This window comes from Malurus melanocephalus, unplaced genomic scaffold, assembly GCF_030028575.1.
Source record: "Malurus melanocephalus ecotype Western Australia unplaced genomic scaffold, MMel_1.1 scaffold_279, whole genome shotgun sequence".
NCBI lineage: Eukaryota > Metazoa > Chordata > Aves > Passeriformes > Maluridae > Malurus > Malurus melanocephalus.
In genome coordinates, this window is record NW_026623511.1 from 215,052 (window position 1) to 237,344 (window position 22,293).

Here is a 22,293-nt window from a genome sequence, read left to right on the forward strand (position 1 = left end):
TGCTTTGGCTTTGTTTCCTGTAGTAGATCAAGTGATGTTACTCAGCAGCTTAGCTCAACAGGGGTGTGAAGGAGGAAAAGCAGTGTTTGCTGTTTGGTGGGCACCAAAGACTGGGTGTTAACCTGCTGTGCAGCACCTGCAGCTTGTTGGTACAGCTCTGCCCATCGTCTCTCTCCTGGGAGGTTCACCCTTCAGACAGGAAGAATTTTGCTTTGGCTGTTAGTGAGACAGTTAAGTCTCACCCTTCTCTCTCACCTCCCTCCCCAAAATTTTGTTTGCTTTTACTCCTTAGTGTCATGTCTTCTCTGCTGGAAGATATACCTGACAACTGCAGTTTCTACTAGCAGCTGTTCTTCTTTGTTAGTAAAGGGTCATAGTACAGGCACCTAAATGCTGCCTATGCTGCTTTGAGATGCTGTACCTAGTGCTGATTTTGGCCTAAAAATCTTACTTTGCTTTTCTGTTATAAACTGACACTTTTTAGTTTTGAGTTGGGGCCTCAGTTTTCTAGTTTTGTGTCAGGAACAGAAAACCAGTCTTTATCCAAAACAATTCAAATTCTAAGAGAAGAAAAAAATTGTCTGTTTAACGTCTAGGAGACTGAACCAAACCTTACTTGGTCTTTTATGATCACAGAGATGACCTGTGCCTATGTAGTGATTTTTTTCCTGGAGCTGATTTCTTTCTTTTCCATTCTGATCTGTACTTCTTTGATTACAGTGGGCCTATGAGTTGGGCCACTCTGGGGAGGAGCCAGTCCATATCCCACTCCAYGCCTGTGAACACTTCTACCTCCTGACACATCCATTGAAGGAGCCTCTGTCAAGCAGCTTACCAAGTAAGGATTCTTCAGCTCTTCTCACTTTTCTTGGTGAATTACACCTGCAAGGTGACTTGTAGTTTGTGACAAAAAGGCCAACCTTGGGCTATTGGTCCTTAGCTCATTTGGGATTGTGGAGTACCTTCTCACTGAATTGCTCAGAAAATCCTTTTTCAGTGGTAGAAATAATACCTTTCTTTATTTTTGGAAAGCTTTTTCTGCAGAAAATTATTTTCAGAGGTCGTCAACTTAGCAGGAGAATGACCTTGACTCTACCTTGAGTAGTAGTCCTGTCTGAGTCTTGGATTGTTACATTTGTGGGCTGGAGAGTGTGCTAGCCTTGGCACTATGTTTTCCTTGCAGGCTGCTGGCCCCAAATGGCCCATCTATTCCTTTCCTCCAACTGATGCTAAGGCTTTACAATGGCATTTACATGTCTATGAGCTGTAGGGGCAACCAAACACTTGAGGTAATTGTTCCTCCCCCATGTTCTGGCTTTTGGATCTCCTAMAAAAAAAGCCTTTGTGTTTGAAAAGTGTGGTTGGGAAATAGAAAGCTTTACTTATTTACTCTCAGTTGTTAGGAAGATTTTCTGCTTCTAGAGAGTAATATACATACTGTSCAGGGAATTCAAATCTCTGGCCAGAGTCCAAGTGCTTCACTTTTATTTGACTAATTAAAACCCCTGTGTGTGTGTGTATATATGTATGTATATATTCACATATATATATTCTCAGCCTTTCTGTACATGGCAAGAGTTGCTATGAACCATGTCAGATGGAGTAACATAAATACTTCAAATTGGCAATACCAGTGGAAAGAGCAATCCAGACCTGACTGTCCTCACCCCTGTGCTACCCACCTTCTTTGTGATGGTGGCCTGCAGCAAGCTGGATCCATGAGGCATTCCCATTAAAATTAACTGTTCTTACTGTAGGGAGAGAAAAAGGGAGAGGGTAGGACACCTCTTGGTGGAAGGTCTGGTCTTAGGTGCAGTTTCAATGGAACTAAACCAGTATAATAGCTTATCAGTGCCACAAGGAATCTGAATCCCTCTTGTGAGTTTTCAGTCCTGGGAACACTGTCCTGCAGGCTTGGGGCTCCTCGGGTTTAATTCAGTTTTCTGTACTGCCCAAAAGTTAGCATTTAGTTAGATTGTGGTGGGAGCTAATGGTTTCATCAAAACTGGCTCACCARGGTGTCACATGAGAACCAGAATGGTGTGACAGCATGGGGCTGGGGGACTGAGACTGTCCCTTCTCATGTCAGGAGACTGCTGGCRCTTGGCCTGGCGTGTGACCAGCCCCCATCACTGGTGTTTGTGGGACAACAGCCCGAGACAGACATCCCTTCTCTCAATTCACTTCCCACCTCTTTTCTTCCCTCTGTAGCTGTTGTCGACCCAGATGGCAGAATCTACATACGCAACTGGCAGGGTGGCATCCTGTCAGGAGGCTTTGAGAAAAACCCCAAACCTCTCTTCACGGAGGGACGGAACCAGCTGGAGATCCAGAACCTTCAAGAAGACTGGGATCATTTTGGTAAGTTAGGGAAGAAAGATTCCCACAGCAGTGAAACATGTGGCTTCAGCAGAAGGCAGAATTCACAGTGCAGCTGTCATTGACCTGTGGGCAYGACAAGCATTCTCTCAAATTCATTCATCTCTTCATTTGTCAGTAATTTGCCGAAAAGCCCTTTACCAAGGACTGTAGTACCTGAAGGGAGCCTACAGGAAAGTTGGAGAGGGCCTTTTGACAAAGGAGCAGAGTGCCAGGACAAGGGAGAATGGCTTACAAATGACAGAGGAYGGGATTAGATAYTRGGAAGAAATTCTTTGCTGTGRAAGTGATGAGGCACTGGCAYAGATTGCCCATTGATCAAGGTCAGGTTGAGTGCRGCTTAGAGCAACCYGGTCTAGTGGAAGGTGTCYCTGCCCAGGCAGGGGGATTGGAATGAGRTGAACTTYAAAGTCCCATCCAACCTAACCAGTCCAGGATTCTGTGATTCTGTGGTATCTGTGTAATGTTTAATAACACCCACTAACCCCCAGCATGTAATAACTTCCTGTAGAGTACCAAGGTACTACATAAACTTCCCAGCACTTCTCTTCCATTTCAGTTGATTTTTGACTGTCAGTGCCACATGCTGCACCTCTTGTGACACAGTAGATCAACACTGTTGACCTGCCACATAGCTCTGTGGTGTTTTGTTTCTTTAGCTCTCTTCAGCAGTGACTGACAAGTGCATTTCTATCAGTGGCAATTGCTTTGTGGACAGCAGTTGGTATTATTGTGGCTTCCCAGACTTCATCCCACCATTGACAGTGGTGGTTTAGTTTATATTCCAACTTTTCTGCCCTTCTCTTCCCATTTTATTTGATTATGTTTTTATATGCTGCATTTATGTTTGATAATGTTTTTATATGCTGCATGGAGGGCTCTTTCTGTAGGAAAGAGCATAGAATGATCTGTRAGTCCCCTTCTTCCCCAACCATTCTTTGATGCCTGGTAAGTTGGTATGTGCCCTCTCATCTTCAAATTTGCCTTATATTCAGGAATCCAGTTTTCCCTTGAGTCAGAACTCTCTGCATCCCTTATGAATGCACATGCCTGTTTGTGRCTCTAGGCATGGATGGAATTTCACTGATTTCTTTCTGCAGTCGTAGTATGTTCTTCCAGCTACTTTTCAGGTTAAACTGAATAATTTTACTTTGATTTCTGAGAGACACCATACTGACACTGTAAAAGTTTAAACTCCAGGGGGTGGAGCCACGATGGGGTGCTGTTTTGTGCTGGCATATGTTAAAGGTTTTTAGATTCCTAGATGCCTACAGACTTGCCTGAAGATATTAGCATCAGTAATGAGTTGCTTGAGCTCTGCACCAATTTCCTTTTTGGTTTCATTTGGCTGAAATGAAAAGGCACTGCTTGCTGGCACCCCCAAATTGCCCAGGTTTCTGAAGCAGCTGCATGCTCTGTTCCAGCATTGCCCTTTTATCCATTCAAACCTGCTGAGCAGTTGATCAGAGTCAGAGCTTACTCAGGCAGTATTTGATCCTTTTCGAGGGTTGCAGATCCTGGGGTTTGAGCTCTTGTATTACTGCTTTGATCTTTGTCGTTGGAACACCTTTTGATTTTAAAATAGGCTRTRGAGTTGCTTAAATTGGACTGGGTAYGAGAACAAATCTAGCACTGATCTCTCTTTTTATCAATAAAAAAAATAGCCTGTAACTACAGGCTCTCACTCTGGAATTCTAATGCTTGAGAGAGGGAAGAGAAAGAACAGGTCTGTAACTTMATAGGTAATGTGAAATTTGATTATTTTAGTGCTTGTGCATAAAGCTGAGGAGTGTTCCTAGGGCAGAATCTTRAAGGCTTTTATCTGGTGTACTAAGCAGAGGTAACTTTTGGGCAAGAAAAGCCAAGTAGATATCTTACCCTTTTATAAATGCTCTCAAATGTCAAACTGTGAAGAGTTGCCGAAGGACTTTTCCAGTGTGACTGGGCAATGAAGCAGTGAGGAAATTCAATGAGGATGAATGTGAAGTGACGCAAATGTGTGGGGGTGTTTGGGGATGGTCTTGTTTTCACCATGCGACATGATGGGCTTTGAGCAGACCTTGGGGTTGTATTAGTTCTGTTCTGTGAAGACATCAGTGCAATAGCAGTCAAAGCAAAAGAGAAGTTAGGAATTACTGGGAAAGGAGCAGAAAACCCTGTTCTTTATGCAACACTAAATCCTTGGTTTGCCAGATACTGGTTCTTGTTCTACGCTGCCTGTTTCCAGAGGGTATCGTAGGACTGGAGAGGGTGTGGTGGAAGAGTCTGATCAAAGCTTGGAATAGTTTCGAAGAATGGAATGACTGAGTGGTCTAGAAAAAGGAGATGACAGAAGGGAAATAAAGAGAGGTCTATAGAATCTGGAATGTGATAGGCAGGCTAGAAGGAGAGCTCCCAAACACTGCCTCTTCTAATGTTGGGAGGCATCAGACAAATCGAATGTGAGCTTTAAAACAAAAGGATTCCTCATAAAACAAATATTAACAGATGGAACTCCTTGTCCACATGTGTTGGATGTTTTCATGAGGCTGGGGAAGACTGGTCTAGTACTTTAAAAGAGAGATCAATTTAAGGGTTTCTAAGTAGAGAAAAATATACCAAATTCTTAGGCAATCGTCTAAGTTGATGGTAAGTGGAGGCTGGCAGAGAGCATGGGACAAGTGTCATGTAGATTTTCCTGTTCACCCCTAGGTGTCTATTGATGCCTGTTCCTACTGCTTTTCTGACAAAACTGAGCAGTGCTCTTGCACTGTTGAAAACAATACTGGGCTCTTGGTCTGGATCAATGTGGCTACTTTTACTCCATTTTGAATAGTGTGGTTCCAGCAAGTAAACCATTTCTCCTAGGACTGTATCAAACGTGGGAACAGTTTCAGCCTGTAGCAGCTGAAATGTGTTGAGACAAAAGGCTGTGACTTTTTGTTTCTTTATTGGTTTTGGTCCTAGGGCCACTTCTGAGCGCCCTCCTGCGCAGGATGCCAGGTTTGGAGGCTCTGCAGATCATGCAGTTGGTGAACTGCCCGGAGTCCTTCACCCCAGACATGAGATGCATCATGGGAGAGTCGCCCACTGCACGGGGCTACTTCGTTCTGGCTGGCATGAACTCAGCTGGCATCTCGTATGGTGGGGGAGCAGGCAAGTAAGTGGTCTATCACTGTTGCATGTGTAAGTAAGGCTTTAACCRAGATACTGCTCAAATGATCTGTCTGTGTACARTSTTCTGGTTGGTATTTGTCACCTCCTCTCTGCCAATGACTCCTCTTTCATTTCTGAGTTGAGTGAAGGAGAGGAGCAGTTGCTGTGTTCTGGTTATGTTCTCCAGTGTGTATTTCAAATCACTGTTGGATTCTTCTCCTGTCCTGCACACCTCTCCTCTGGCATCACATCTCAGTGAGCAGCTGGGRATCAAGTAAGCTTTCTTAGAGCTGTGTCATGGGAGGTTTAGGTTGCATATTAGGAAAAGATACTTCACCCAGAGGGTGGTTGGATACTGGAACAGGCTCCCCAGTGAAGTCGTCATAGCACCAAGCATKCTGGAGTTTAAGAAATGTTTGAACAATGGTCTCAGGCACATAATGTGACTCTTGGGATTGTCCTGTGCAGGGCCCAGAGTKGCACTCAGTGATCCATGTGTGACTCCTCTCATTCAAGATTTTCTATGGTTCTATAACTGGTCAGATATTTTTAAACTACTGGAAAGRAGTTAAAAGCTTAGCAAAGTATATGTTCCTTCATCTTCTGTGTTTTGTGATCCTCTTTGATTTATCATTTGATTAAAGTCTTCAGATCATTCAAGTGGACACGGCAATTAATTCCTCTGAAAGCAGGGTGAATCTGATGCTGATGAAGCACCATATATGTGATGCCAGTGCTGCCAAGTTGTTTAAGACTGTCCCCTACAGTAAGCTAGGAGTGGAATAATTTCTCAGTAAAATCCAATTCCTTTTAATGCAGATACTTGGGCAGGCACTTAAGAGTGATCCCAGCAGCAAAGTTGCCGAATGATCATTTCTCCCTCTGCCATTTAGTTTTGGTGACGTGTCATTCTTTCTGCCACACAGCCTTCTTAACAAGCTGCTTGTGTTTCATCCTGGGTGTCAGTATCTGCATTTGTCRTCACTGGTTTCTGGTCCATTGTCTAATAATTTAACTCACCAGGGAAACAATTCATGATTTTTTTTTTTTGTTGTCACATAAAATACAGAGAATCTTTCCAGTGAGATTCTCTTAGGAATCAAAAGAATTTATAAAGTTAAAAGCACTMTTTGTCCATTTGTCACTGTAGACCCAAAATAAACAGCTTAGCTTGCTAGTATAACTTTTCATGATCAGTTCCAAGCTCCTTTGTTTTGCTGTCTGCTGGCTGTGAACAGAGCCTTCTGCTCTGCTGAATTCTGAGTTGCCTGTCCTTTAACTCTGGAGCATGCCTTCCTCCTTCCCTGCTGGAAGTGTAGCTAAACATAACTTTCCTGGCACCTTGTGCTGAAATGAATGCTGTCACTGGTGGTTTGTGGCTGAGCCTATAACAGGCACTGAAAAACAACAAAGCAGAAGCCCCAAACTCCAACTGAATTGTACTTGCACCTCGTTTGGTATCAGAACCTGAGGAATTGACACAGTGTCAGCCAGGTTACCTGTCCAGACTCTGRCTTCATTTAGCACATGTTCTTAACTTCCTCCTGCCCTGTATGCTTCATCCTTATGGGCAGTTAGTAATTTGGAAATCTGGTGGATGCATTTTATGAAGGGAAACCTTCCAGATTCTGCTAGTGTTTAGAATACCATGTTACATGTCTTCTCTCTCCCTACTGCAAGAAATTCTCATGTCCAAACTGSTTTGCTTCTGACTTCAAAGCTATACTCTTTCCCTTAAGACGTTGGCTRATGTCTTATTTATTCTTTATTTCTTCCATCAGGTACCTGGCAGAGTGGATGGTAAATGGGTATCCATCAGCAAATGTCTGGCCTTTGGATTTGAAGCGTTTTGGAACCCTTCAGAGCAGTCGCACTTTCCTCCGTCACCGTGTGATGGAAGTCATGCGTAAGTGAGGTCTCTGCATTCAATTCTGGCCAGGCTGTGCAAGATTTTCCCCTTTGCTGCAYTGTCTCTTTTTTGCCATTACTCTTGAGAAACATTTTCCWTCTTTCTGACCTCCTTTGTGGCAATTCAGCCCCTTCCCAGGAGGAAGGAAAGGATGGATTGGATTTTTTTTTTTTTGTATTTYAGTGTTCTTAMTAACTTTAAAAAAAAAAAAAAAAGCTGTTAGCATCTTGCTCTCTGCTATTTCCGTGCTTTGCCTCTGGTATAGGGAAATTTKTATGTGTCTCTGCAGGACTCCTGCCTAAAAAAGCWATGCCAAGGTCTTAAATGGGAATGTTACACTGTCTCAAACATTGTTATTCTTTGCACATCATTACAGTGTGGAAATACCTTCACTTCCAACTTATGGCTGGGTGACCCAGTTATCTTGCATAATTCAGGAAGTCTTCATCGACATTGCTTTCTCCTGTCAAAGTTTGTGATAAATACCTTGCAGAATAGATTAGAGATGCCATTTTTTCTTGTCTMAAGCCATGCTTTGTTTCCTCCCGTTGTTTGATTATCTGTCATATTGTCTGAATATTGTGGATGACTTCTTTTCAAGTTTGAAATGGAAGTACGAAGTGCTCCACAAATTGCATAACAGGAACAATTACTTGAATACCAAGTCTAAGCTAAAAACATATGTTCAGCTGAAAGCAGAGAAGTTGGGTAAACCTCTTAGCCCTGCTRTATCCAGGGAATAAAAACCTTATGCTGCTTTGACCTTCCCTGAAAAAAATCACTTTATACTCTGGGCATTATTCTGCAGTTGCTTTCCAGTACAAACCTTAGTTCTGATAGCTACAGAGTCACACTAGTTTTTACAGAGTGACCACTGTATTGCATTTCTCTGTGTTATGATCACATTCTAATCTAGTCTTCCCTCTACCCTCTCTTTCAGGAGTACCAATGCAAGATATTGCTCATAAATTAATTAAATTATTAGCCATGAGGCAGAAATGATGGAATTGTTCAGTAAGAGATATTTGGCTTATCTTCAATTTTAAGCAGTTTCTGACCTAGGTGGAATCTTAACATTTACATAAGCAGTATTCAAACATCCTGGAGTGATTGCTCTCCACTGATAACTAAGGAGTATGCTCAATGTTTATTGGGATAGCTTGTTTTCTAAGTAAAAATATTCTGTACTGTCTGAACAGATATAGAAGCCATTTGGAAAAGCTTCAATAATTACAAAAGGCTGAACTGCCAGTTCTTAAGAAGGCAAATTAGATGGTCCCTGTATCTGTGGACTGCCTACCCCAGCATTAGCACTGTCAAAATAACTGTCTGATATRGTGCATTGCCAGGGAAGAATCCTGCATAATTAATGCTAGTCAGCATGACTTCATGAAAAATAGAGTTTTTGTTATCTTGCAGAATTGTCATGAGACCGTAAGTATCTATAAATACAAGTGTTCTGTGCAAACATTGTTATTCTGATTTTGAAGAGCTATAAATGGATCAAAACACATTTGTGGATTTTCAAAAACAGGAAAAGGAAGGTTGGAACTGTTTTGAGGGAGTTGTATTAATGGTTCRGATATTAGTAAGTACTTATAATCTGGAAGAAAAGTTTAGATAATTACTTTGCCTAATAAAGTATCTTTGTGTCCACTGCAGCCCTCATGTATGATCTGAAGGTTCCCCGCTGGGATTTCCAGACTGGCAGACAGCTGCGCACTTCACCGCTGTACGACCGCCTGGATGCACAGGGAGCCAGGTGGATGGAGAAGCATGGGTTTGAGAGAGTCAAGTATTTTGTCCCRCCTGGGAAAGGTGAGATCATTTTCTCCTTCACCTAGTGCTTCCTGATTGGCCTATGTAAGGTTTTAGTTCATCCAGTTCATCAATTTTTCCTTCGATTCTTTCTTTGTATTAGATCTGCTGGATTTGGATCACAGCAAAACCTTTTACAAACCAGACTGGTTTGATATTGTGGGCTCCGAAGTCAAGTGCTGTAAGGAAGCAGTTTGTGTTATTGACATGTCATCTTTTACCAAGTTTGAAATAAGTGTAAGTACCTAAGAAGGAGATCACCTGGTAAAGGTGACCTTTAGTTTATTATTGCCTGCTTTTGCAAAACTCTCTGTGTCCCACTGAGGATAGATAGAGGAAGTCACACTGTATGGCCAAATTCAGGTTGTACCATARTATTTAGCACAGATTGGGTTTTGTCAAGGGCCCAGTTTATAGAAATACCAGCTTAGTCTATACATAGAATTTGAYCTCTGGCACTGTGCCTCTGTTGTATCCTGTTACACTCGAGACATCAGTGTCACTATCATCACAAACTGAAACAATTTGGGCCAGGATGTTGATGTGATCTTAGGCTGCCCAGGTGGATTTGTTTTGCTCAGGCAGCTTGTCTGACTTTCTCTCCCTTTTGATTCATGTAGTCCACAGGAGACCAGGCCCTGGAGAGTCTGCAGTATCTCTTCTCAAACGACCTGGATGTGCCAGTTGGGCATGTCGTGCATACAGGAATGCTTAATGAGAAAGGAGGGTATGAGAACGACTGCAGCATAGCCCGGCTCAGCAAACGCAGGTGGGTGTGCAGACAGCGTCTTTAGCCACCCCACCTTGGGTGTCAGAGCCTATAAGGACTTCATGAAGATCAGAAACTTTTGTCACCACCCCAAACTAAAAAGTCTCTGTTCTCCACTAGTATTCCTAATTCAGTAACTCAAATGAAAGGGAGCTTCTGAACTTAGACATATAGTGGAAAAAAAAGTCTTTTTCCGAGGATCACAGGTGAACATAGATTTCCTCAAAGTATTAGACCTTCAGATATTTCATTTCTCAATTGAAACTTAAATTGTTTTCTGCAGTCACTGGAGTTTATTAATTTAGGGAGCCATGTAAAGTGCCAACTAACTCCTGACCAATGTCCTTACTGTAACTGTTCACTGAAAATACTGCTTTTTGATTATTTCAATTTGCATTGCAGTATATGTAGTCTAATTCTCAGTTCTGCACACTCTCATAATTCTTTTTTGTGCTCCCTGATGCAAACTGACATGATCACAGGATTTTACCCTTAGACTCACTAGTTTGGGCTCTCTTTGGCATCTAATAAAAAGCTTTGTCGTTTTTAAGAACTTCATGGCCATATCCCAGCTGAATGTTGGATTTATTTTTCTGGATGATTTTCTATGTGTGTTTTCATTGTATTGATGTGAAAGCATTTTGTTGCTGCTCTTTCAATTAGAAACAGCTTTTCTTTCTCTTCCACTTCTGTCTGCATTCATGTATTGCTTGAAAGTATTGTCCTTCTCTGTGTGAAACCAGTAGCTTCCCTCCTTGCCTAGTGATTTCTACAGATGTTATCTCTTGTCAATAATGTACTTTAAAATGCAGTTTGTATCAGACACACACACAAGCAGCTTATTTTCCCATATCAAGTGGAGTTCTGTTTTTGGAAACTSTTGATAATAACCACTATTGTGTGTGAAAAGACTTTCGCTGAAACAAGAAATTGCTGTGTGAACCATCCAGTCCTGGCTGTCAGAGTAGACAGAATCACTGGTGATGAGAAACTGCGAGTCCCTTTTGCAAAGCAGTTGTGACTTTTGAGATACTCTGTCAACTTTCTGCAAAACKGCCTGTATTCCATCTAGTGACATCTAGTCACTTCTTGTCGCCAGACCATTGGTAATGCTTGAAGGGGGGAATTTTTTGTCATGACAGATGTGGTGGCAGTGATCCAGAGACTTTAGCTGTGGTTTTCACAAATCAGCTTGTTTTGGTCTCCTGTTAGCTTGGAAGCTGCTGAATAGCTCAAGTAGTTAATGAACAAGGAATGACCTGATTCACTTTGAGACTGTTCATTGTTTCTTGGTTTGATTTGTCTGTTCCAGCTTTTTCATGATTTCCCCCACTGACCAACAAGTTCATTGCTGGTCCTGGCTGAAGAACCACCTGCCTGATGACAGCAACCTGGTCATGGAGGATGTGACCTGGAAGTACACAGGTAAGAAGTCACTGAAAGCAGACCTCCTCAGACAGCTCACAACCACAAATGGTGTCTTGTGCTGTAAGCCAGTTAATTGTTTGAAGTGCCTGCCGTGGTGATTTGGTCTCCCTTCCAAATATTTGGATGAAAACAGTAATTCAGAGACTTCCTTCTGGCAAGCCATAGGCAGGAAGATAGCTTTCCTTTACTGTGGATTGTCAGGAGAGAATTTAATGCCTCTCTTCTCTGTTCTTAAATGTAAACGTATCTGTTAGTTCAGTAAACACTAAGACTTTAGAAAATGGAGCACACAATCTCATTAGACACCAGGCAAGATTTCTCCAGTCTTATCCTAATGCTGTTTTGTTCCCCTCTTTAGCTCTCAATCTGATTGGCCCCCGTGCTGTGGATGTCTTGTCAGAGTTGTCATATGCCCCAATGACTGCAGAACACTTCCCCTCTCTCTTTTGCAAGGTGAGKGACTGTGCTTCTGTCCTCATGCTGCCAGGTTTTTCAAAGCATGCRTGAAAGGAGAGGAAAAACTATGTTTTGGATAATTGGAGGAGATTTAGATATAAARTTTACTGCAATTACTGAGCTAAGTTGGTTATGAACTTGCTAGTCTCACTTCTCTTTGTGTTCTGCTTGCTAAATATATAGGTGAATATGCATTTGGTTTCAGTATTCCTCTGACTGTAGACTTGTTGCCATTTGATATCTTGACATATTTCGTATAATCAATTATGAAGCTGTCAGARGGGCAGCTGGGATCAGGGACTCTGGCGTCATTGTCTTCTGTCACGTTAAAAGGCTGAGCAGATAGCTGCTATTCAACTTCTGTCTGGTGTCAAGAATACAACCTGTGTCTTGACCTAGCTCCAGGGCTTWTTGCCAAGTGTCAAGAAGTGACTAACAAGTCTGGATAATGTGACATCGCTATTTGAATTTGGAAATTTAAATTYATTGCAAGTATGTGTGGGTGGCAAAGGGGAGAGAGGCTGGGCAGTGTGGATGTGTTATGCATTGTGCTCCTTCCGGATCTCTGTGCTGTGTTCCAGTTTGGATGATTTCACCCCCTCTGATTCTGCAGGAGATGAGCGTGGGCTATGCTAATGGCATCCGTGTGATGAGTATCACTCACACAGGAGAACCTGGCTTCGTGCTTTATATCCCCATAGAGGTAAGAGTGCACTGCAGCCTGAGCTAATTCAAGCAGTTGCTTGCATGTATAATTGGGAACATTTTCCAAGTCGACTCTGGGTGATGAGCTGTCTGGTTTGCACCAAGGAAAAGCTGCCTGAAGGCACCAGGGGGAGTTTCCTGGCTTTATATCACATTCCAGTCGGGCAGAGCTCTTGTGCTCCAGTGGAAGGGGATGGTGGCATTCTGGTGGTGTCAGATGCTGTTGCTCTCTCGTGGTGTCAGTCTGTGCTTCACTCTTCCATTGCAGTATGCCCTTCACGTGTACAACGAGGTGATGAACATGGGACAGAAGTACGGCATTCGGAACGCCGGCTACTACGCGCTCCGCAGCCTGCGCATTGAGAAGTTCTTTGCATTCTGGGGCCAGGATCTGGATGCTTTTACTACTCCTATGGAGTGTGGACGYGAGTTCCAGGTCAAGCTGGAAAAGGTACACCATCTTCTGCACTGGGGTTGGTGGGAGAGCAGAACTGGACTGAAAGGCTGCCAGCCAAGCAGATGGATGTGTTTTTATGGAGCTGTGTGCAGTAGGTGTAACATATATTCTTGTACTTCAGAAGGCTGCTAAAACTACAAAAATGCTCTATCTTCTTCCTGGGCAGCATTCCCAGTGACCTGTGCCTGGTGCTGCTTATGTGGCCTGGTGCAATGCCCAGTGTGGCAGAGGGTGCTCTGTACCTTACAGATGCTCASAATTCTTTCTTCTCCAAGCTGTTTTCCCAATCTGATAGAGCAAAAGCCAGCCTCTGCACCAAGTGGCATTTAATCATGTTCAATATGAGGCTAGCACCAATAAAAGGTGTTCTCTATTTTTAATAAAACGGGAGTTCGTAGAAAAGTGTAGAGTTGTATCGAGCTTTTGCCGTGGCAGGTGCTGTTGATACCACTGTCTTGTTTTCTTTCTTACCATCTTGGAACGAGCCAAAATAAATGCTTGTGTCAATTCAAGAAAAGAATGTAGTGACTAAAGATACAAATTTCACCTTAGTTACAGTCTCCTGGTTTGTAAAACGTGGTAGTCTTCTGGAGCAAGAGAAATGGCAAAAATTGATTTTCCCTAGGGTAAAAATTAGAATTTTTTTTTTAAGGATCAGCTTCACAAACATTTCTATGTCTTTTAACATCTGGAGCAACAAACATGACAGAAAAGCTTTTTGACCTGAGCTTCTTGCATATGGAGGCAGCCTATTTTGATAGGTCATAGGTTCCAAGTGTAAATTACCCTTGTGTGGGCAAGCTGGTCTGCCACAGCTCAGCATCTGCCACAGTTGGTTCCCTCACATCAACTGATGCTCCCTTCTCCCCACAGGGAATGCAGTTTCTGGGCCAGGAGGCACTGTTGGARCAGAAGCAGAACGGTGTGTACAAGCGCTTTACCATGTTCATTCTGGAGGACCATGACACGGACATGGACCTCTGGCCCTGGTGGGGGGAGCCCATTTTCCGCAACGGCCGCTACGTGGGCAAGACCACCAGCAGTGCCTACAGCTACACCCTGGAGCGCCAYGTCTGCCTCGGCTTCGTGCACCACTTCGATGAGAAGACGGGAGAAGAGCTGGTGGTGACGACTGACTTCATCAACCAGGGAGAGTACGAGATCGACATTGCYGGGCAGCGCTTCCAGGCCAAAGCCAAGCTCTACCCCTTCAGCTCCCTCTTCACACAGCGGCGCCGCAAGGATGAGGTGGAACTGAGTGGCTACCAGAGGGAGTAGTGCTGAGTAGACTAGACCYGCTCCTTGTCCCAAGCTGGAGTTTTCTTCCACCATCTTCCAGCCCTTTCTCCTCACCTCATATATTTCTTTCTTTTCCTTTCTTCTCTTGCAACTTTTAAACTTTTTCCAGTGTGTTACATTTTGTATATTTTAAAACTTTAATTTTCAAGCTTTYCCAACCCTGTCTGTCTCCCTCCTTCAACCCTTGCCAGGCTCCCCTGTTCCCCAATGAATGAAGCACTGTGCTGAACATGCAGGGCTGCTTGTGTAGGAGTGAACCCCACCAAAGGCCCTGACCTTCTAGTGATGAGAAGGGTYGGGGTGAGCCCTRAGGACTGCACCCTTCCTCKCTCCTCTCCAGCACAAGGSATGGGACAGCAGGTCTTTGCTGCCTGTGGTTCAGATGAWGGCTGACCTCACCCTGCTCTCCACATACCATGTTGTAGAGGGGTCGGTGTGTCGACGCACACAGCAATAGAACGATCAGCTACCTCACTGGCATGAGACAAAGCATTGTGTGAGCACAGCCAAGAGACAGGTTTTGGTGTTGTCCAGCCTGTCACTGCCCTCCTTTGTCCACCATTTCGGTTTTTCCCTAGCAGGGAGTCAAGTAGATTTAACGTCAGAGTATTGAGATGACAGTACTGTTAAGTTTGTTGTTGGTGGGATTGGATTTTTTGTGTGGGGTCACTGAAACTAAATGGCCTTCTATAAATATAGTCAAAGATCAACATGTGCATTTCACTTCTATAAAGGAATGTTGTTTTTTCTTTTTTATTAGCAAGAATACTGATTCCTAACAAGGACAGATGTTAGTGTTTAATGTTAAATAGCAGTGTTGAAATGCTGCTTCTGTTTAAGCTGCACAATATACAATCTCTTTGGGGATTGTCTTTCACTTTCCTTTGTTTATGTGACTTGGTCAAACTTGTCTGGCAAGGTTCATGGAGAAGTTGTGCTGGTTTGGGGAACTTGAGCAGCAGAAGGGGATGTTATCTTCAAGTTTTARCTGCCCATGATTATTTTGAAATTGTAGGGAAAGACACAGCACAGTCTCCCCTGTGGTGTGAGAAACACTGGGTTTTCTACCAGTGTTGAGMAAACATCTCAGCAGTTCCTGCTGGACTCAAGAAGTTGTCTTCWGTTTTTCTCCTCAAATCTGTTGCAGTTCTTTGTCTCTCAGTAGTACCTCAACTGAAGGGGTTGAATAAGGGAGTGAACAGAGCATGGTACTGGGATTGTGAATTGCTTTTCTTMAGCACTGCTCTTTGCATCTGGCTTCTCATACAGATACTCCAGATAGTGCAGCTGGAAATTCACCCCTTCTGCCGATGTCAAAATGTGCCAGTTCAATCACTGATGGTAAATGGTAAAGAAATGGGGGAATGCTGAATTGCCTTGTACACATTTTCATCATCTTCTTCTTCATGTTTTGAGCACAATCAAAAACAAAGACTCTTTTTATTTACTTGAAAAAGATCTGTTAGATGTTTTCTCTGCCTCTGACACCACATACTCCTCATGGTCTTTCTGCTTCAGCATCTCTTCTGGAGTTCAAACACAATCTTGCACTGATGTCTGCCCTGTCAGCTGTGATGAATATTTTCTCTATGGTCTAGAACCATTTTTGGGCACTTTATTTTCCAGTTAAATGGTGAGCATCAGTAGTGTAAATATGAGCTCAAAACCTTCTCTTGGTTCTTCTTTTATGTTTGCTGTCTGCTGCTTTAGTTGCTTTAAGCTGTGCCTTCAGTTGAGTCTGTGGCTGCCAGTTCAGGAAATTGTAAGGGAATTTAGGATTTGAGCATATGGTATAGTAGGTTGAATGTAGATGTCACTTCCCTGAGCATGTGTTCCTTTGTCCGTGGTGAATTCCACTGAAGCATGTGGCTTCTTCCAGCMTTTCAAGCTTAGTTCTGAATTGACATGCAAAATTTTCCAGTTTCTGAAAAGGAGTGACCACACTGGGTCACTTTTTGAGATCTCGCAGCCCAGAGTACTCTGTGTAGCTGCTGTAGGCGGAGATTCTGCCTGCTTCTCATTTCTTCCAAATTCCTCTGTTACTGCTCTCTGAATTGAAATTTTGCCTGGTRTGTTAGAATAAATTGCTTAAATGAAAGGTTTGTAAAGCATCTAATAGCAGTTTAAACTCTGTAATTACTTCTTGCATATCTTTTCTTCATAGAAAGATACCACAATCCCATGCTGGATGTCTGTACCAGGGAGAGGCTTGGTCCTTCTCCACTGGTTTTATGGGACACTGCTTTGCCTTCCTTATACAGGGAAACAGGCATTCATCCAAAGAAAGAGATCTGTATGTGATATTTAGAATGTAGAGCAGCCCTTCTGCTTAGCGTTCATTGTCTGTTGGTTGTTGCTGTGTGAGGCACGATACTCCTTCAGGAGAAGGCAAAGTATAGGGCCAAGGTGTRCTGAAGTGTGTAATGAAACTGCTGAAGAGAGATTTTAGCTCAAGCTGTTCAGTTCTCTGCAGAGTTGGAACTAGTGAAGACCACACTGAAAAGCTAGCAGCATGCTGTCCTCTACCGACCACTCGTTCCAGCCAGATTATGTTCTTCCTTGTGATTATTTTTCCTTTYCCCTAATTTATAGGTGCCTGATAGATCCTCAGGCAACTTTTCATACACGGATGTCTCTTCTCCAGCATTCTGACAGTAAAATTGTGTTTTATGAGCTACTTTAGTCATTATGTCTGCTAAGGTTTATTTTATGTCTGAAAGGTTTATTTTATGTCTAGATCTATTGACTTTTCCATACCAAAAATAGAGAGTGAAAATAATTTTCCACCGTGCTGGTAGATATAGCAACACTTTGTGTAATGCTGTGTTTGCTGTTTGAGACTTGGGTGGTTTGGTAATTGTCAGTCTTGCAGCTCATTAACGCCTACTCTGGCCTTCCCTGCTATGAATTCTGTTCTTGTTTTATATCAGAACCTGAGAGATCTTTTACTGCTGTTCAGGCTTAGTCAATTTAATTTCTGGTGTAGCTATTTTTAAACTTACAATGTAAAGAATAGTTTGCCTTTACCAACTTGAACATCCGTCAAGAGGACAATTGGATCACATTTTAAAATTGTGATACTGAGGTGGAGGAAGATCCTTCTAGTGTAGTGTTTTCATCTAGAGGTATTAAGCGGTGATGCAAGACTCTAATCCCTTTATCTGATGATTAAAGTAGAGTGCCTAAAAAAAGAACAACAAAATCTGTTGAAGAATTACTACCTTTAGTACACCTTTAAATTAGAAAATTAGAAATCACGTCTTCGAAGCTGCTGTGGCACAGCTTTAACATCTAAGGTGGTAAATAATGTGGACTGTAAAACTCTGCATCCTGATTCTCATTGTTAAAACTGCCTTAAAATGCTTTTTGCTAAAAAGGGTGGTTTGTTCTCATTCTGCACAGTGAGACTATGAACCTTGGATTGGGAAACACAAAAATAGCATCCCTCTCTGTGGCAGTGGAAGGAGAAATGGCCTCATTCTRTGCTGAGGCAGCAGCTGCAGGTCTGCTCTCTGCACCTCGTGTGTATCAGTCRCAGGGTTGTTACCAGTTCTCTGAGTCTTCCTGTTCAGAATGGGAACAGCCCTGTAGATTCCATTCATACAGGCATCTTTGCAGGGAAGGTAGCCAGTGAATTCTTCTAAATGTGCATCCATGGGAAGGGCTGACTTGCCCAAGTGCCATCTGGAGTCGGGAGGACTTGTGGAAAACATAGYGCTTCCTTCCATCAAATAATTTTTCTAGAGATATTACATTGTCTTAACCTTGCTGTGTCCTAAGTACTCGTGTTTTATTAGTCTTTGAGTGAGTACTGCAAGGCTTGAGTAAAACTGGTACCAGAAAAGCATGAGTTTGTTGTTCATATTTAACGATCTGAGGATAAAATTAACAGTCTATTTATAAAATTATGTTTTCTGTGTCAGGAGGATATGTTACAATAATTTTCACATCCATCTTTCCAGACTTAGTTTCTTTTTATTTTCTCCAGTATCTAGATTTGACAGGCCTTGTTGGACAGTTTCTTATTTTGTGGCAAGGAAGGGAGGCTGTGTGAAACTTCCACTGCATCTYGGTGTCTTGGTGTAAGCTTGGATTCCTCCTTTCTACTGTTGCATTTGAGTTGCCATCGATCATGTTGCTCTTCCTGTAACACCTCCAAACTCCAGCCTCTGCTGTTGTAGAATTTCTCATGCACAAGGTTCTTCTCTTCCTCCTACCTGATGCTTTGTCATCAGAGCCAGGTTGGCTCTAGATCTGTGTCTCTACATTAACTKAAGTTCTTCAACTCTTAGATGGTGCTGATACCAACATCCGAACTCCCAGGCAGGTTTGTGGCTGCTGTAAATCCCATAATTTAATGCTCCCTTTCCCTGTGCCAGGATTTTCCCACTGTCCTTAACACTTCTCTAGTCTCCTTCCTCAGATGGCTGAGTGCATTAGTTCCTTTTGCCATCAGAGAGCGAGACGTGGCAAAATAAAAACTGGTGCAGGGATGGTGGAGTGGCTGAGCTGAGGTGGAAGGAGAGATGTAATGAAGGTTTGATCCTTTGCTTWTTACTCAACTCCTTAAGCCCACCCTTGGAGAGATGATCAGCCCTGATTCCCAGCTCAGGAGCATCTTCCTCTGCAGTCTTGGTGCTGGACAAGTGAGATCCATGGCTCTAGGCAGAGTTGGCACAGCATAAGCACTTGTTTCCCAGCACACATTTGCCCCTCTCGCTGGGATGAAGGAAATGGTGGTGCCACACAGGAGAAGTGGGGGCTGTGTTCAGTCTGTGTGCACACAGGAGAGGTGCAGGCTGATTGCCTGGAGCACTTTTGTCTCCCTGGCACATTCTTCCCGCTGTAAAGGTACAGCGCTGACAGCACCAGCCTCATCCTTCCAGCACATTTGAACCACATTGGTGAATTTTGGGAAGGAATCTGTAAAAACAAGGTAGTTTCTGTTTCAGGGGAGTGGGGAGTTTCTTGCAAGGGCAGAAGTAATTTTTATTTAAACCACAACACTTGGCTGCTGATAATGTCGAGCAAAATGTTCACGAGCTTCATATTTGTCTTCCCAAATAAGTTTATTATGATACTGGGTCAGAATAATTTCTGCCCATTTCAGGATGTTTTCCTGTTTAAACTAACTTTTCCTTAATTGATTGTTTGGATTTCTATTTAAAAAAAAAAGGCACTTAGTCATGGAACAGAATTTGGGGAAGGTAGGGATTGGTGTCATCTGATGACTTCAAACTGTCACTAAAAAGCATTTTAAAATTTTCTTTGCACTTTAAAATTTCCTTAAGTATTATGGCTATAAGCAATGTGCTTATAGCYCTTGGCATGAGTAGTCCTTGCATTTGAGAGAGGAAAAAATTACTTTGAATATTTMTAAATGCCTTAAAGCTTTAGGTGAGGTGTTTGGGCGCTGACTGTGCCTGCCATTTGATTCCCTTCCTGGAAAGCCGTGTGCTGCATGCCCAGAGCTGGTAATTTTTAGCAAGCTCTGGGGGATGGTGGAAACTGCTGTTGCAGTATGAGACTGGAATTTGTATGGAGCTGGGAGCCCCTGTGCTGTCCAGCTGCTGGGCTGACACCTTCCTGTTTGTTTCCCCCCAGAAATGGATTTATTCACTTTTTCCTTGTGGTGTAATGGGTTTTCTTCTTTCTCTAAAGAAGCCTGGGCTGGTGTAGCGTACTCTGTGAGTGTCCTGTTGCATTAAAGGAAACAAAATTCTCTGCCTGAATGCTTCCCTGCTGTACCAGCTGACATTTGCAGGYAGGAGCTGGGAGAAGCAGGAGTGGAGGGGATCTGCTGCTGCCCATCGTGTTTGCTGAGATGGGCAAACACATTTGTCTCAAAGCTGAGCTGGATTACTGATGTCAGGCTGGCTTCTGGATTACAGCACAAATCAGAGCTGCTTTGCAGGTGTGGCACGCTGGGCTGATGTTCTGTTAGAGMTCCTGCCTGCTTGGAATAAGGAATTCCAACAAAGAGATCAGTATGTTATAATGAGGGAAGTGTTCACTTTAATATTTACTGATTTGTTAATACTAGAAACAGTTTATCTTCCCACAGATTCTTGACACCTGCTACAAGCAGAGCAGATACTTGGGAACTGTCAGCAATCCCAGCTAGGACCTGAGAAAAATGCTGTGCTATTGCCTTTCACTATGGCACTGCTGAGATTTTTTCCACACTAAAATTCCCTCTTTTTTCCACAGTGGGACTCTTACTCATAACTCTCACTTTTTCCAGTATAACCAGTGGCAGATTAGTTTCCCTGAAATCCTTGACAGTCTCTCCTGTATCTCCTGGTCAGGCTTGCAGCAGGACCCTCATCCAAACCCCTTCATGCTTTYGTCTCCTGAGACCAGAGTTTAAAAGGGCTGGGAAGATTTCTGATGCGTGCTACTGCTGGAATTTTAAGAACAACTGAAGTTTGAACCTGTGAAAACACTTTTCTAGTGCCTTAYGCTTGTGAATGTTGTGCAGTGGATGTAGCTGAGTTGGGACAGAGCAAGGAGCAATGGCAGCTGCATGGTTCCCCCTCCACTGTGGCAGTGTYCCTCTGCCCTCACAGGGCCCTGGGAAGCAGATACCAGCAGGTTCTCTCCAGCCCTCAGGGAGGTTCATTAATCCCTTTGCAGTGTGGGTCAGAGAATCCTTGTTCTGGGTACTCCGCCTTAGAGGGGAAAAGTGGTCTCACCTCTGCTGAGTTTGGATTTAGAAGGTTTTAGGAGAGACAAAGCTGCTCTGATTGCCAGACACCATGGCACAGGACATGGACAGTTGTTCCCAAGCGCACAAGCCAGGGTGAGTTTGCTGCTCTCCACTGAGGCCATGTTGTCATGTATGCTGTATTTATATCATGCTTGATTTCATTTCATATTTTGGTTTGCTTAAATGTTGCTAGGTTTGTATATTAATAAAGAGGCATTTTAACTACTTCTGAATTTTGCCATTTGTTGTGCAAGAGCCTTGTGTGTCAGCATCTAAACCCCCCTGGTTGTTTGTGTGGGATCCTGCAGGGACACCAGGCTTGTTGCAGGGTCCAGCCTTAGGAGCTGGAGTGAGTTCTGGATGTGCTGGGTCATCCTGGGGAAGTCCCTTCCCTGCCTCTGCCTGCATCCACGTTCAAAATTATGTCCTTCAATAGTTTTGTCCACGTCATTTCCTCTGCTGTACTGGGGCTGTGTGGGACCAGAGCCTCTGTTTTAGGGCCCAGCAGGGTTGGGACATAGATGTGGGGTCTGGGTGAGCAGTGGCATCACCAGCTGTTGGGTTCTGGCTGGAAGTTGTSCTGGGGCTCTGCTGCTGGGCACCCAGGCTGGTGTGGGGCAGGAGCAGTGAGGGGACATTAACCCCACAGGGGGCTGGTGCCTGGCCCGGGAGAGGATGGGAGAGCAGAGCATCTTCTGGGCCCCAACAACCTTCTCCTTTCCTTTCCCTCCTCTCCTGCCCTCATCCATGCCTAAGTTTCGGTGCAGATGAAGGCACAGGAGGCAGGGCTATCAGAAGAAAATCACCAAGCAGATTTGATGCATGGTTTTTATTGAYTTAAAAAAAACCAGTTGGTTTAAGACAGTTGTGTGCAGAAGTACCCATGTACACAGAGGCTACGGGCTGAGCTGCTTGCCCACTCCTAGCACGGGTCTCTCCCGGCGGGGCAGGAGCCTGTGGGTGCTCAGATCAGGTCCCGTGTGATGCAGACAACCCTGCCAGGTGGGCCAGCCTGGGCAGCTCCTCCCTGCCAGCCCGGGCAGCTCCTCCCTGCCCGCCCCTGCCCGTAGCCTGTGCCTACACCTCCTCTATGTACAGTACAGTGGTGTTCTGGCCGTGCAGCACGCGCCTGCCTGCGGCCGCCCTGCCAGGGAGACACGAGTGGTCGCGAGTCCTAGTGGGACAGCTTAAATAAAAAATAATAATATAATAACAATTAAAACAACAGA

General features: G+C 43.7%; 1 protein-coding gene across 4 annotated transcripts in view; it reads left to right on the plus strand.

Annotated features, from left to right (window-relative positions):
• The window catches only part of PDPR (pyruvate dehydrogenase phosphatase regulatory subunit), a 27,369-nt gene extending 6,078 nt beyond the window's left edge, over positions 1-21,291 (plus strand). For all 4 annotated transcript variants that reach the window (XM_057376404.1, XM_057376406.1, XM_057376402.1 and 1 more), the window contains exons 7-18: positions 721-838; positions 2,212-2,361; positions 5,326-5,518; positions 7,296-7,420; positions 9,086-9,241; positions 9,345-9,478; positions 9,862-10,010; positions 11,323-11,435; positions 11,797-11,891; positions 12,508-12,597; positions 12,868-13,050; positions 13,930-21,291. In XM_057376404.1, the coding sequence (XP_057232387.1) occupies positions 721-838; positions 2,212-2,361; positions 5,326-5,518; positions 7,296-7,420; positions 9,086-9,241; positions 9,345-9,478; positions 9,862-10,010; positions 11,323-11,435; positions 11,797-11,891; positions 12,508-12,597; positions 12,868-13,050; positions 13,930-14,334 (1,911 nt within the window). In that variant the 3' untranslated portion in view covers positions 14,335-21,291. The remainder of the gene's footprint in view (positions 1-720; positions 839-2,211; positions 2,362-5,325; positions 5,519-7,295; positions 7,421-9,085; positions 9,242-9,344; positions 9,479-9,861; positions 10,011-11,322; positions 11,436-11,796; positions 11,892-12,507; positions 12,598-12,867; positions 13,051-13,929) is intronic.
• The last annotated feature ends 1,002 nt before the right edge of the window (positions 21,292-22,293 follow it).